General features: G+C 45.2%; 1 protein-coding gene across 2 annotated transcripts in view; it reads left to right on the top strand.

The window, feature by feature from the left end:
- LOC104145335 (uncharacterized protein KIAA1958-like) overlaps positions 1 to 14,621 on the top strand; it is a 78,007-nt gene that overhangs the window by 26,777 nt on the left and 36,609 nt on the right. For both annotated transcript variants that reach the window (XM_068927845.1, XM_068927844.1), the window contains one exon: positions 13,170 to 14,328. In XM_068927845.1, coding sequence (XP_068783946.1) covers positions 13,194 to 14,328 — 1,135 coding nt within the window. In that variant the 5' untranslated portion in view covers positions 13,170 to 13,193. The remainder of the gene's footprint in view (positions 1 to 13,169; positions 14,329 to 14,621) is intronic.

Below are 14,621 nucleotides of genomic sequence, written 5' to 3'. Positions count from 1 at the left end.
GTTAAAGAGTGTTGTGCTTGCGTAAGAATACAAATTTAACTCTTTTGGCCAAAACTTGAAAACTTGCCTTTCTAAAGCGTTGACAGGTTTTTAGGTACTTAGGATTAGATTTTATAGCTGTTTACATGCTTTTAGAGACTCCTGAAAATTCCACTCAGTGCCTGTCCATACCTTTGATTATGTAAACATCTTTGAAAATGGGGGCCTAGGTCAACTAACCCTTTCAATATGTGTGCGTTAAGCCATTATTGGCTGAGTCCCGCCGAACTCAGACCTGCAGGCTATCCAAACCAAATCCAGTGAAAAATGGCCTAGGAAGGCTCTGCATCTGTCTCTGCATTGCATTGTGGCTGTCCGCAGGTTTCCCCTTTGGGAGCCCCCGCAGAGGAGGCTGCTCGCTCTGTGAGACTGTGGCTCATCCCACATCTCTATGCAGATACGGCACCGTGAGGCAATGAGCTCGACTGAGAGCTTTTGGGCACTCTCAGAAAACACATCTGAGTAATGTTAAGATGTAATCTATTTTAAACTTGGATTTAATTTTTAGGATGATCCAAGCTGATTAATTATGCTATGTTAGATGCACACAGCTGGAAATGTTTTCAGGGTTAATGGTGAAATTAGCGAATAGTAGGCTGGAGCATTGATAATACTGTATCAATTTTTTTTATCCACTGGCCGTTGACTACATTGTGTTACCCAATATTTCTAACAGGCTTACATTCGAATGCAAATCCTTGGTTTTACTGACTCATCTCTCGGGTGGCTTTCCTGTTGCTGTTTTTTCTACACCACTTCAAAGTCTTGCCTAGAAACTTTACTAGGGACTCAACTGCGTATGATCTGTTACATGCAGTTGGATACCAGCCAGTTCACAGACTAATCTTCTGTCTCTATATTTCCCATATTTTTTCAAGTCTGTTCTTTCTTGAAACTCTTTCTCCAAGTATTTATCTAAGAATTTTGAAATAAAACTGCAGGGCAGGACCTTAACCTGATCCTTACAGGTCATAACTGATACTTCAAAAAGTGCACTATTAAGCCAGTTTCAGAATGTCATTCTTGTTGAGGGCTGAGTCCTAGGAAAATCATTTCATTAAGTTCAAAAGCACCTCTATGTTAAAAAATGATAAAACAAAGATCTTTCTTTAAATTCTGGGATATAAAGTGCAGTTTCATCCTCAAATAGAAAAGCTGAGTTTCCCTAGTTATTCTGATTTCGTACGGAAAAAAACCCTCTGTTTTGTGTAGACAAGTAGCAACATCATTTCACTGACACTGTTTAGCCAAGTAAGCTAAATATTGCATGTTTTCAATATTGCCATCATTGCACTATTTCAAATTTTCTTAATTTAAATAGCCCTGAAGTGAGAGAAGTCCTACATATAAAAAATACAAACCAGACATGGAACAGTAAAATCCCTCGTGGATGAAAGACGCTTCTGTTTTCTTGTGAAGAATAGCATGGTGTAGTTCGCATTGTCTGGGCTAGGAACTGAAAGTGTTAGTTTTCCACAGAGAAGGGAGGGTTGGCCTTTACAGCTTGTTTGTATGTTAGTAATGGTACTTTTTCTCTTTTTTTGGTAACCTACGTGCAGACTTTCTCTTCATACAAGTTCTAGGAAAATGAAGGACCCTGGAAAGCATCTTACCTTCAGGCTGTGTGTGTAATCTCTCTTACTGTAATTCTAAAATTAGAGAGGGTACACATGTTTCGTTGTAAACTCAGGAAATTCTACATTTTAAAGGTGCGGTGCTTTTTCTCTGTTAGAGAATGGTTGTCAACCGTTGTTAACTGAGCCAAATACCGGTGTCTTTAATATAGTGTGGTTTTATAGATTTTAATAAACGGTACAAAAGAACCACGCCATGATACATAAGCCTCCTGTTAGCTAGGTAAAAGCTAGGCTTTTCCCAACACTCAACGCTTTAAAATGTTATTGCCAATATGCTTTTCAGAAATGATTTACCAGGAAATGCGTTCGTTCTTCAAAAATGTCCCTTGCTGAGTACAGAGCTAGTAAAATATGAAAGATGACTAAGACTGACTTGAGGCCGCAGCACATTTTCCTATCCCTTTTCACAAATCCTGATATGCAGACACCTTCCCAAGTACTCCTCTGAGCTGGACCATTCAGTTGCATTATACAGGACTATGTACTGGTGTCTCCACCATATTTACCCAGACATTGCTGTTGATAGAGTCCTATCAACAGAGCTTGTGGAGGTGCTGTTGATACAGGATCTTCATGCAAGCGTTGTTTCAGGAGAGGTGTTTAACCCTGTAGGCCATGGCCAAATGCAAAGTTCCCAGTCGCTGTTATTTCTGCTTCCCCAGAGCCGCCTTTATCCTGGAGGCACAGCATCACGTACTAGGTGTACCTCAGCAGTCCCGGTTTGTTTATTGCAAGACGAAAGCTGACAAAAGCAAAGCAGAGATATGTTGCATTTGCTCAGGAAAACCATATTCCTGTGGTCATCCCACTATAGCTCACTCTGAGTGATGACATCAGCTCCTGTATAAAGCATACCTTGAAATTATTAAAAGCAGAGAGGAGTGTTTCTGTCACTTCTGAGAGATGCTGACTTGGGAGAAAGGGAGCATGAGGTTTTATCCCTGTTCCCTGAAGACTTTACCCCTTTGCCACATTTCAGTCCCTCTCTGAGGGCTTCAGGGCTGGCTGTGGGCTCTGATGAATGGCTGGAAATTCCTGGGGAAAATCTGAGCCTGGGACCAGTACATGAGATGTTTTCTGTTCTCTCCAGCAAGTCTGTTCCCCAGGGCTGAAACACATCTCTATAATGGTGTCTGAGCACAGCCGGTATTTTCACATGCCTTGCAAAGCTCTGGAAAGAGCTTTAGAGGAAAACTGACAGTCTTGTCCCATGAGCAAGCACTGCTGTGTGTGAAGCTATCCACTCATGCTAAAGTACTCAGCAAAGTATTGCTGGAGCCAGAGAATGGTAGATCAACTGTCCTTCTGTTTTTTTTGCCCCTCTCCTTTTCTTATATTAAATGTTAACAGATGAAACTTGAACTAGAAGCAAAAGGATCTGGCTTACTAGAGAGATCAAAGAATGGGTGACTCAACTAAAAAAAATTCCATCTATCAATCAAAGATAATTGCACAAGAATTATATGAGGGTAGGTGCTCACTTAAATCAGTTTGGGTTCCCCAAAGAACGGCAGTCAAATTTCACCCATCCAGGTAAGTGACTGCAGCCACATTATTCCTTTGGCAGCTCTTGAGATAGACATTTGGGCCTGGTTCAATGACCACTGAAGTCAATGGGGTCTTGGCCTCAGTGGGTTTTAGATCAAGTTCTCCTAAACAGATTCAGCAACTGGTAGTTTGGCTATATCACAAGAGCTGTTTGTAACTCACTTGTAGTTCACTGAGCTTACTGCCTACTCTTTCCTTCTGTGAAGCGGGTGACCTAAGGGCTGCTCTGCCTCTGCGGAGCTTGTATTCAAGGAATAAGCAATAGTGCTGTGTTAAAAAAACAGAGCTGGAAACCTTCATTTTGGCTTCACAGTCATGTTTGACTTTACACCAAAACGCTTCAGTGAAAGAATAACTTAGGTTTGAAGGTGTAAATGAGATCCGTTACATTACATTACATAACGATTAAGACCCAGTTAATGAGTGGCGATTGCACAGCTTTCCATGGGCGTATATCCCATGGATGGACTTTGCTGAGATCTTCCCTCTTGCTACATCTTCTCCATTGCTGTTAGCAGAGAAGGCCATGACTGTGGCAGGAGGAGGACAGAAAATATTTCTTTTCTCTACCCTTCCCCTCGTCAGCACTTTCAACTATTGTAGGAACACTGGAGTGAACAGAAAGTGAATTGTTGTTACTTGTGGGATTATCCAGCGTTTATGTTTTTAAAAGCAGGATTTGAGCAGATACACCTGGAACATTTTTATTTTAAAAGTCCTTTTTTATGTAGAGATCTCCTAAAAAATATATACATATATTTATTTGGTCATCCTTGGCCTTTGCAGCAGCGAGCTTTCTAAAATGCAAAAGTAAATTTGATAGCAGCATAAGGAGAGGTGAGGCATGGCTGGATTCATCTTTGTTGCGGGAGGAGTCTGATGCTTTGGCATTTTAAGAATGCAGGACTTGGCATATGGGTTCAGTTTAAGGACATTTGAAACTACCAGTTTCCCTCCATTAAAATTCAGCCATTTTTAAAAGGGCATTGAAAATTATTACACAGGAACAGCCTGCTCAGAACTGCTTGGAGACATGACCAAGACTGGAAAGGTCACTTTTTTTTCCTCTCCAAGTTTAGAATTTAACTTATAGCCAGGAATAAATCCACATATGTGCACTATGCACGCAATTGTTTTTATTCAGTGATACATGTATATGCAAAAACAACGCCAGTTTGGTAAGGGGGTGTTTATAGATGGAATTCTGACTATTCTTTTTGTGGGTGGAACTTGAAGCGTAAGTTTTGAGGCAGCCAAAATAACTGCATAGAGATGAGACAGGCAGGCTAGATTCCACCAGGGACACAAGCAGCTACAAATGCTGCATAGCACTGAATATTAGTGAGGTGAAACACCAAATCTGAATGCAGCTCATGGAGTATAAGTAGAGGGGGAAATTATTTGCACGTTAGGTCCCTGCAGGCTGTCTCGTCTCGGTCTGTGCCAATAACCTAGTGGCACATGAGGTTCATAGGACAGTTCATATAATAGTCTGCAAGTCCATACAACTGCTAGTGCTAGAATTTGCTTTTATTTGTCAGCCTGAAGAAACTTTGCTGTCAAGCCAGGGAACAGAGTCCATCTCTTCTCTCAGGTCTCTGCTTCAGACTAGAGTGAGAAATGTGTGCGTTAAGGAAATACATTCTAGAGGTTTTGAGAGAAAGTTTTAGGGATGCACTCACTAAATACCAAATCAAACAACAAGCAGAATTTTCACTGTGCTCTATGTTTACGTTCTTCAGGCCCACAATAATGTTATATCAACAATTTGAGATCTTAGTGCTTAAAAATATCTTCAAATCTTAGCTACGTTTAGCTGCACACTGCTGAATTATAAGCAGTGTGGTGGGTTAATTTTTTACAGGATTACCTTAGCGCTGCAGACTGGGGAAGAGAATGATGGAGCATGGCCTTTATTGGGATATGCAGAAAAATGCAAGTTCAGAAACCTCAAGTCTAGCCTTGCCAAGTGCTTGGACTTCCCTGGCTTTGTAGGTGTTCAGCAGCTCTGCAGAGCATCCATAAACTGTAGAAAGCTCACTTTCCTTGCTGATCTGTGCCTTGGAAGGAAAATCCTCCTTCATAATGAAAAAGCAGTCGTCTCATGCATTTCTGTACCAGTGACTGATGATCCTACTTACTGTAAATCAAGGTAACAAAATCAGACCTATATTCCCGAGAACACAAGCTCAAAACTGCAAAGTGCCAGCACAGAGAATGGCTTGGAAGAAGACTCGCAGTGAGGAATCAGAGCGTCCGAGCAGACATCAGGAGAGTCACAGTGAGCTGGGAGGAGCAGAGTGAGGAATGGGTCAGTCCGAGGAAACCTAAATGCAAAAGGTAGTAGCTGGATGAGAAGCGATAGTCTTACTTCACGAGATTCTCAGAGAGATTTCACTGCACTCCTTGTATTGCTCCCTTTTCAAGTTGGTCACCTTGCTTTTGGCTCTTGTATGCCCTTGCTGTGCAGGAGCAAGGCTTATATAGGTGATCCTGTGTAACAGGCACTTAGGAAAATTACAAATATAGCAGCAATGGTGCTTGTGGCATTGCATCTGGATTAAGAATCAAACCTCTAGCCTCTCCCTAAGTTAGTTCTGTTGCTGATGGGTAAAGCACTTAGTTTGGTGAATGAGGCTGGCTCTTGGGAGGCTCATAATCCTGTGGTAGTCTTCAAAGTGAGAAGACGACCAAACCCACAACCCCTGTCCCAATCAAATCCTTTTCTTTCACAGATAAATGAAGGAATTCCACCAGCAAACTCTTTTGGATGCCTTCTGCACACTTGCTGTGCTGATAGCTGCAGCTGAAGGCATGCCGCACTTGGCAAGGAGAGCGTCTTCCCTGAAGACTAGCCCTCAGCTGAGGAGGAGCTGTGGTCTCATGGAATGAGTGTGACAGACAACCGTGAGATTTTTATGAATGCAGAACAGCACTGCTTACTTAGGAAGATGTGTTCTCATTTTTTCTTTCTACCTCATGCCACACCGCCATCTCGGAATAGACTTCTTGGTGCTGCTCATTAGTTAAAGGAACTATAATTGTGGTTTGCTGTGGGTGGAATCCTGGCCTGCTTGTTTAATAGCAGAACTCCCGTCGACTTCGGTAAGGCCAAGACATAAGCACAGAGGCTCAGAGACTGCAAAAGTTTTACTGCAAAAGTAAAGAGACTTGCCACCCATAAATGATTGAATGGATATAAAATCTGGGCTGTACTAGAAACGTGGAGGTGGAAATCAGCATGCAGGTTTTGCTTTGTTCCCACTGTATTCCCTTATTTATTTCTAAATCAGTTCTCTCATTTCTTGAGGAGCTGCTAAAAACATGAGCAAGTAGTACAAGTTCACATAATTTGAAAGCTGTCAGTGATTTTGTTGAGGTGATAGGTTGTTTTCCCCCTTAAAGTCACCAACTGGAGTCTGTACAAAGTGGTAAGGGAACGATGACAAATGAACAGGGCTGAGGGAATTCTGTATTTTAAAGATGCGTAACATTGCCAGACTATTTTAGTGGCTTGTAGATCCACCCCGAATTTGTGAACCTTTCCTCTGTAATTTATAGGCTTTTATTTCCTTGAGAAACATTCAATTAAAAACATGTTTTTCTAACTGAAGAGAGCCATGTGCTATAAATCAGAGGTGGAAGCTTGCCCTTTCCCCTGGTGCTAGAGCAGCACAACTAGTTGATTTACTCCTAGTCTCTAAATTGTTACTGTTTTCCGTAGACTTTTCTCTCTCCCTCCCTGTTTCTTCTTGCTTCGTGCTTTTTCTTTTAAGCAGAAGGTACGTGCAATAACATTTGAGTTGGCATAGCGTTGTACTCCTGCAGTCTAAAATTAGAGAAAATACAGTGGCTTTCTCCTAGCCCTTCTAATCTGTCGGCCTGTTTTGAGTGAGTGTTTGTCCATCCCAGTCCATGAGCAAGTTGGTGACATCCTTAGCAGCATCAGTCAAGAAACCCAAACACTGGGGCAAAGTGGCTGAGCTTTAACTCCACTGCTAGTAGGACTGCCTCTTGTAGGTGAAAGTCAGGGGAAGGCAGTTAGCACTGGCATGATTTTGGGTGCAATGTTGCCTGGCTGTGACCCCTGGCATGAGAAGAGCAGTATCTGGGAGATGTAGCAGTTCCTGCTGAGTCTCCTTCAGCCTCTTTGGACAGGAGAAATATACTTCGAGATGTGACCCTGCAGAGATGGTTAGTGGGGGCAATAGGACTGCGGCAGGACCTCGTGGGGACATCGGTACTACTCTGCCTTCTCTGACAAACGGAGACTTGGACTTCTGCTGTCGTTGACTTCAGTCCTTTATTAGTATTAAGCACTTGGCTTAAGAAATGCTATTAATAAAGAAGCCCTAATATTAGGCTAATAAAGAAGCCCTAATATTTTTAGCCATTGGCTAAAATCTTGAATGAGATAGGTACTTACGTCATGGCAACAAAACCTTTAATTCACACTACTCTCAATCTTTTAGCTAACAGTTGGGTTTCCTTGCTTGTAGGTATGAAAATAAAGATTCTTCAAAATGAAGCGGTGCTTTTCTCCTCCCTTGGATGGTGATGGAATAAGAACCTAGTTAGTTTGTACTGGTCATAGAGGCTGAAATAAACGGGTTTTAAAACATTCTGAGCTTTTTTTCATAGTATGAGAAAGCAGAGCCCAACACATGAGGATCTGGAACCTTTAAATGTAGAAGCTGGCAATACACCACTACTCCCTAAAGACACTTAAATATTAGGTTTCGGCTATTGTAGCTAAGGTTTAAAATCTATGCTATTTAAAACGAGTAAATGAGGGGTTCCTTCTACCTGCCTTTTAGTGTTTTAGGATTGAGGTTTTAGAGCTTTTCTGCAGCTGTCAGATTAGAAAGGTACTTCCTATTATTAACAAAAGTGATTTTTGCATTGTAGTCTGAATTGAGACTTTTGGGCTTTAAGATAATTCTTGGTAGTGCTGGCCTTGGGATAGCATCCCAAGAGTTGGTTAATGTAGCCATGGATGTGCTGTTCCCTTGCACAAAAGTCAGTGTGGAAGTTCCTGAAATGCTAACAAATAATGATGGTAAAAGGATTTTGAATATATGGTCTTGTAATGCACAGACTTTTTTATGTTAGCCTGTGTTGATTTCTCTAACATTACTCTGGGGAGCAAGTCAATTACTAACTCCCCGTGAGTCTGTGATAAGACACGGTTTCAGTGAGGTTTCTTGCCTTCTTTACAATAAAATGTACCCCCTGCCCTCCTCGAGCCGTAGGTACACCAAAGGCATGTTCCAGCACGTGGGTGCTGCTAAAGGAACAGGAAGGCACTACCTCTGTCCTCTGCTACTAACATCAGCTGCATCCTGTTTTGTGTTCAGCCTCTTCACTGCCTCCTCCCCTGTGCTGGCTCATTTTCAGGAAAGCCACATTGCAGATTTCCCCTTTTTTCCTGAAGATCCTCCCATGAGTCCTAAGCCTGCAAAAACACCATGAGGAACACCCTCATGCACATACAGGGGAAGGGGTTGAGTTAGTCAGGCCTTTGCTCCCAAATGGTGCTAGTTTCTTCTCTGCATGGACTAGCGGAAAGGGTTCACGGTGGCCATAGTTACCAACTGTCGTTGTTCTGGGATTAGCTTGGCATCAGTGCTTCTTCTAGGGGTCACAACTTAGGCCCTGTTCCTCCTGCTCTGGGTAAATCAGGAAGTATGTTGCCTTGAAATTTGGTGAATCAGGTCCCGCAACAAAACAGGAAGGGTGGATTGTAAAGAGTCTTATTTTTCCATTACCATTCATTGGCCACCACTTAAACCTCTTAGGGCAAAAACCTAGTTCTAGACACAAAAAAGTATTCCTGTTGCCAAGTCAAATGATTTTTCCAGAATATGTACTTACACACCTCAAGGAATGGTTTTGCAGCCATAACATCACCTGGCATAGCATGTACTCTGCACACATTCGTCATTACAGCAGCATGTTGTAAATGAGGCTGTAAAAGCTAACCATGTCCAGCTATAAAATCTGTTTCTTAATTTAGGGTCTTGTAGTGAATTTCCAGTACCTAGAGATGCTTCCCACCGAATCAGATCTTGCTAGGCTGTGAACTTCAGAAAAGCACTATGGAAGATTGTCTTGGCCATTTTTAATGCGGTTAAAATACTGGTGCTATTCACACTGAAGATATAGTTTGCTTTTGCCATCTACTGTACGATTTCTGAGTACGTATGTGAGCAGGGTATTAAGCATGAGTCTTGCCAGTCTGAATGAAAGACTTATATAATCTTTAAAATGCGATTTAGCAAATAACAGCAGACCGCCATTCAGCAACATGCTATCTGACTGAGCAGAAAAGCTCCCTCTTCTGGAAGGCAGTTCTTTTCGTCTTTCTGTGACAACTCAGTATAATTCTCTAGTCTCTTCCTTCTTCTATGACGTTTTCAGAACAAACTTTCATGTCAAGATATTTTGTTTTGTTGAACCAGGAGAATCAGGGATTTTTCTGCTGTCTCCCTATAACTTCCGGATTACTTTGATGCTTACTGCTTCTATATCCTCAGATGGAAGGATTTCTGACCAGTCAGGCAGTTGATTATGGATTTGTTATATATCTGCTGTGTTTTCTCCAGAGTCTGCCTTGCAAAAGTGGCATTGTCAACTTCTGCTGCAAGCTGTGAACCAAACATGCCTGGCTTCCAAACAATTGATGTTTTGGGATTTTCAGCCCTGCACAAACAAGCTAGGCTCTGAGAGCTGACCTGTCCTCTTTTCCCTATAGGGACATCATTCTTCTGCCAAACTGGGCTTTATTGTGTTTCCAAGATGCATCCTCAGTCGTGTAATGATGGGGCAGCTGCACACTTTTCTGTGGCTTTGCACCAGTGTAGCTGAGGACTATAGCCATGGTCAGCACCTCCCTCTTTTCTCCTGCTCACTTTCCAGACTGTCTTGTCTGTTTTGTGCCTGTGTGGTGGTGCCCTTCCTTTTTTTTTGGTGTTTTTTCTCCAGTGGGGTATGCTGTGTGTCCAGGTCTTTGCATATACTAGTCAACAGAAAAGCTGTTGCCCTGGAGATTGCGACCCCATACAGGACTGACAGTGTGTCTTTAAAAGGTTTAAAATAAACAACCAAATGAAAATTTTAGATGTTTAAAAGCTATATCTTTAAAAAGGAAACACTTTTCTGCAGCTGGTAAGGTTTTGCAAAGCTGGCACCTTACTGCATTTATTGTACTGCATAAAGGCACCGATATCGCAAAGAGTTTTGAGTTGCCAATGATGTTGTGGGGTCTGGACCACTGCTAGTAATACGTGATACACTTACCAGGTGGGGAATAAAAGAAGCTGGAATTGGAGTTATTGTAGCAGTTGTCCTCTGCACATACACCCTGGCTGCAGCTGTTGCAAATGACAAAAACAAGCTTGAAACGTATACAATTTTACTCTGGTTTCCTAATGATGCAATTTTCCCCTGTTGCTCCATTATCCAGGACTTGCCTCCACAGCCACGTTGAGGCCCCTTGGCTAATTTCAAAGATATTTGAAAGAGAGCTAGAAGTTTGCAAAAGATCTAGAAATTGCCATGCTGGCTCCATTGCTGACCCTGCAAGGGAGACATAGTGTCCAGGTGCCAGTGAAACCCCCAGGGTGAGTCTCACGGCGGGAAAGGCAGGCAGTACTTCTCCGTTTTGTGCCTAGTTTGGGTTTGCACATGCTGCTCCTTGTCTGGAGAACTAGAGGGGGAGGGATAGGGATATGCAGACTGCAAAGCCATTGAAACCCTAACATGTCACCTTCACCAGTGCAGAGCAAACTTGGTTGTCTCCAGCTAGCTAATACGTGACTTTGAAGAGGAAGTCAGTAGGCAAGTAGTAACTCTTGGTTTTAGGGAAAGCATTCTCCACAGGCAGTTGACCACAGTGTAGTTGTGTTTTTGAGCCATGATGCAGTTGATCTTGTGTCTAAAAATGCTCCTGCAGGGGATGATAAGGGGCAGAATGAGATGTAATTTTGGTGTGAATGCTACATTTCAATTTTGAAGACTGTAACGGGCCTTTCTCTCTGTATATGAAAATGTAACTGAGATGAGAACAATGGGAAGCCTGAGTGTTGCATGTCGTGTTCACAAAGCATGGGGCGGAGCAGGTTAGGGATAGACCTGCAGAGAAAAGTAGAAATTCCCAATTGCGTATAAGTAGCTGAGAAGGTTAGTGGAGTTACTTCTCTGTCAGTAGGTATAGACAAAGAGAGATGATCAGATATTGTGTATTATCTGACAGCATTAGAGCGTCTTTGGTATGTCCTGATTACTTGGATGGAATAAGTTTCCTTAGGTCATGAAGAAGTTAAACATATATTTACCAAATTAAAAATGTATTGAGATGTGATACCTTGTTTGAAAACATGACTCTGGCAAGTAACAGCCGGCAAGCTGGGGAACACAGATATCCTCAATGGAATATAAATGTACAGATCATCTCTATTACTTTAGAAGAGCAGTCACTCAGAACATTTCCCGTCCAACCTGTGTCCAGTAAACGTGGAATTTTGAATTATGTGAGCTTTTATATTACTGACCATTTCCAGCATTTTAAATTATCTTCATTTTTAAAAATAGGATAACAGTGCAAAAGAAGGGAAATTGTCTCTTTTTGTACTGTTAATAGCTAAGACTCTGGGTGAGGGCTTTTATTGGGAACTATCTGTTCAAATGTGTCTCTCTCCGGGGTCATCTTGTACAAGTTATAAGGACCTGTAAGCCAGCAGGAGCTTTACAATTTACTTTGATCAATTTCAGCCAAAGTCCTCGAGAATCTCTACACTTGGGGATAGTAATTTCCCACCTCACAGACGGACTCCTAAGAGGGCCTGTATCCCCCTAGTGGGATCTGTTTGGTGAGACTGTTTTCTGCAATCTGTCTTGATCCAATCATTAGTCTAGGATTGTACAGACATTTAACCTTGTGGGTGGTGGGACGGTCCCTGCTGCCAGTGGGAGCCCCCCAGCCCCGAGGAGACATCAGCTCACAGCACCCTGATGTCCTTCAAGCAGGATCAAGGGAGAACAAGCACAGAAATACCCTTTACTACCAGAAGTTTACTTTTGAAATCATGGAATTTTGGTATCAGATACCCAAGTAAATTATTCAGGGAAAAATACAATGAAAAACCAAAAAGCTTAACTCTCAGAGTCCTTTGGAAAGGGTCATGTATGTAGGTACGACTTGAACCTGGCAGGTGCCTTAAGCTTCTGTTAAGCCTTTTGACAGCTGATGAGCATCAGCATTGCTTAATGAAGAGTGAAGTTGTTTGTTTTTTCCTTATATTGGAAAATAATTAGGCCTTCATTTTAATGTCCATAGAATCCTGTTGAAAAGGGGATATCTGAGATACTTGAGAAACATGCATAAAGGAAGTAAAATGTCATAAAGTTCCATCAGGTGCGGGGGGAATGTTTGGCTTAGTGCTTATGATGCAACCTCTGTGTTTTAGAAAACTTTACGTCTGAGAGTCTACTTGATTTTCAGCCATTAAGTATGAGAACACGTTCACTAGCTTTTCAGTTGTATTTGCATTTTGGTTTGAGATCTAAGCTTCAAATTATACTGCGCAAACAGTGTAGTTGCTTGTTTAGATGGCCGTTTTATCTTATTTTAGTTGCGTATTGCAGGGATACTTCTTCCCTTGGGTATGAAGGTAGATCTCATAGGCAGAATGAGGAAAGACACTGCTTAAAAGCAAGTGCTGTCCCGAGAAATGCGTTTTGGAGCACGTGTGGTGAGCATAAAATGGGCTTGGCTGAACTTAACGCTTTGCCTGCCTGTGCAACTGTGCTTTTGCTTCGGGAATGCTTAAAAGCGGCGCTTTGCCGTCTGCCTGTAGGGAGTAGCGGCGCGGATTAACGCGGCAGCGCGCAGCCGCGAGCGCGGTGGCCCGCTGACCTCGGTGGTGTCTGTGGTTGCTTTGGCAGGCAGGACCCTGCTGATTCGGGACCATGGAGGACTGCCTGCACACCTCCTCCGAAAACCTGTCGAAGCTGGTGAGCTGGGCCCACAGCCACGGCACCATCTGCAGCCTCATCCCCAACCTGAAGCACCTGCTCTCCGAGGGCGCCCACGGCAACCTGACGGCCATGTGGGGCTGCAGCGCCGGCCATGCCTACCACTGGCCCCTGGCGGCCACCTGCCGGGCCGGCTCCCAGGAGCGCGTCTGCTTCCAGGACAGCCGCAGCTTCAACTCGGACAGCCCCAGCATCATCGGGGTGCCCTCGGAGGCGCAGGCCAGCCCCCTGGAGCGCTACCCGGGGCGGCCGGGCAAGGCCAAGCTGGACTGCAACCGCACCCGCGACTCCTGTGACTTCTCCTACTGCAGCGAGCCCTCGGAGCTGGGCGAGGCCGTGGAGGAGTACGAGGACGAGGCCACCCTCTTTGACATGGTCTGCGAGTCCTCCGTCACCGACGAGGACAGCGACTTCGAACCGCACCTCCACCGCCTCCCCAGCGCCTCCCGCAAGCGGCCCGCCGCCGGCCTCTGCCCCGCCGTCCCGGCCCCGGCCGCCGACGAGGGCGGCGGCGAGGTGATAGTCAAGAAGATAAAGCAGGAGCTGCCGGAGGACTACTACATCGTGGCCAACGCCGAGCTGACGGGTGGCGTGGACGGGCCGGCCCTCTCGCTGACGCAGATGTCCAAGCCCAAGCCCCAGGCCCAGGCCGGGGCCTCCTACTCCTGCCCCGCCAAGCCCACGCCGCTGGCCGCCCCGGCGCCGGGAGCCGACCTCGACCCGCCGGGCGCCTGCGCCTCGTCCCCGCTCCTGCCCCGGCTGCCCGCCCAGAAGCCGGCGCGGGGGGCCGTGGCCTCCCCGGCCCGGGGCTCCGGCCCGCAGGTGCCGGTGAGCAGCTCCAACGCCACCGGCAAGCCCATCAGCATCCCGCTGTCGGCCCTGCAGCTGCCCGGGCAGGAGGAGCCCCCGGGCGCCGAGGACGCCCTGCCGCCGGCCCCCAACCCGGCCCCGGGCTGCGAGGCGGCCTCCTCGCCGTCGGTGAGCGCCGAGCCCGAGGTCAGCTCCAGCCAGCAGCAGCCCCCCGCCGCCCCCGTCGGCCTCGCCGAGGCGCCGGCGCCGGCCATGCCAGGTACGACGCCTCGGGTGCCCGCTGCCGCCGCGTGCCGGGAGCCCAGGGTGGCGGGTGGCTCCTCGGGAGCTGCCAGGTAGCTCGGCTGCCGCGGCGTAAACCTGCTGCGAGAAGGCACCCCCTTCACGGGAGGCTGCAGGAAGAAACTGGTTCATAAATTCGTAGCTAGCTCCCCCCTCCAACCCTGATTTTAGAGGAAGATTTGGAAGACCCTTAGAGAAAGAGCGCTCTGCGTAACCCAGTATTACCGTTGCCTTAAAGAAAGCTCTCCCCCACGCCAGGCTTTTAGGTAG

The sequence above is a fragment of the Struthio camelus genome, chromosome Z (genome assembly GCF_040807025.1).
Source record: "Struthio camelus isolate bStrCam1 chromosome Z, bStrCam1.hap1, whole genome shotgun sequence".
Classification (NCBI taxonomy): domain Eukaryota; kingdom Metazoa; phylum Chordata; class Aves; order Struthioniformes; family Struthionidae; genus Struthio; species Struthio camelus.
The sequence above is the reverse complement of the archived record's forward strand: the minus strand, read 5'-3'. Positions and strand labels throughout refer to the sequence as shown.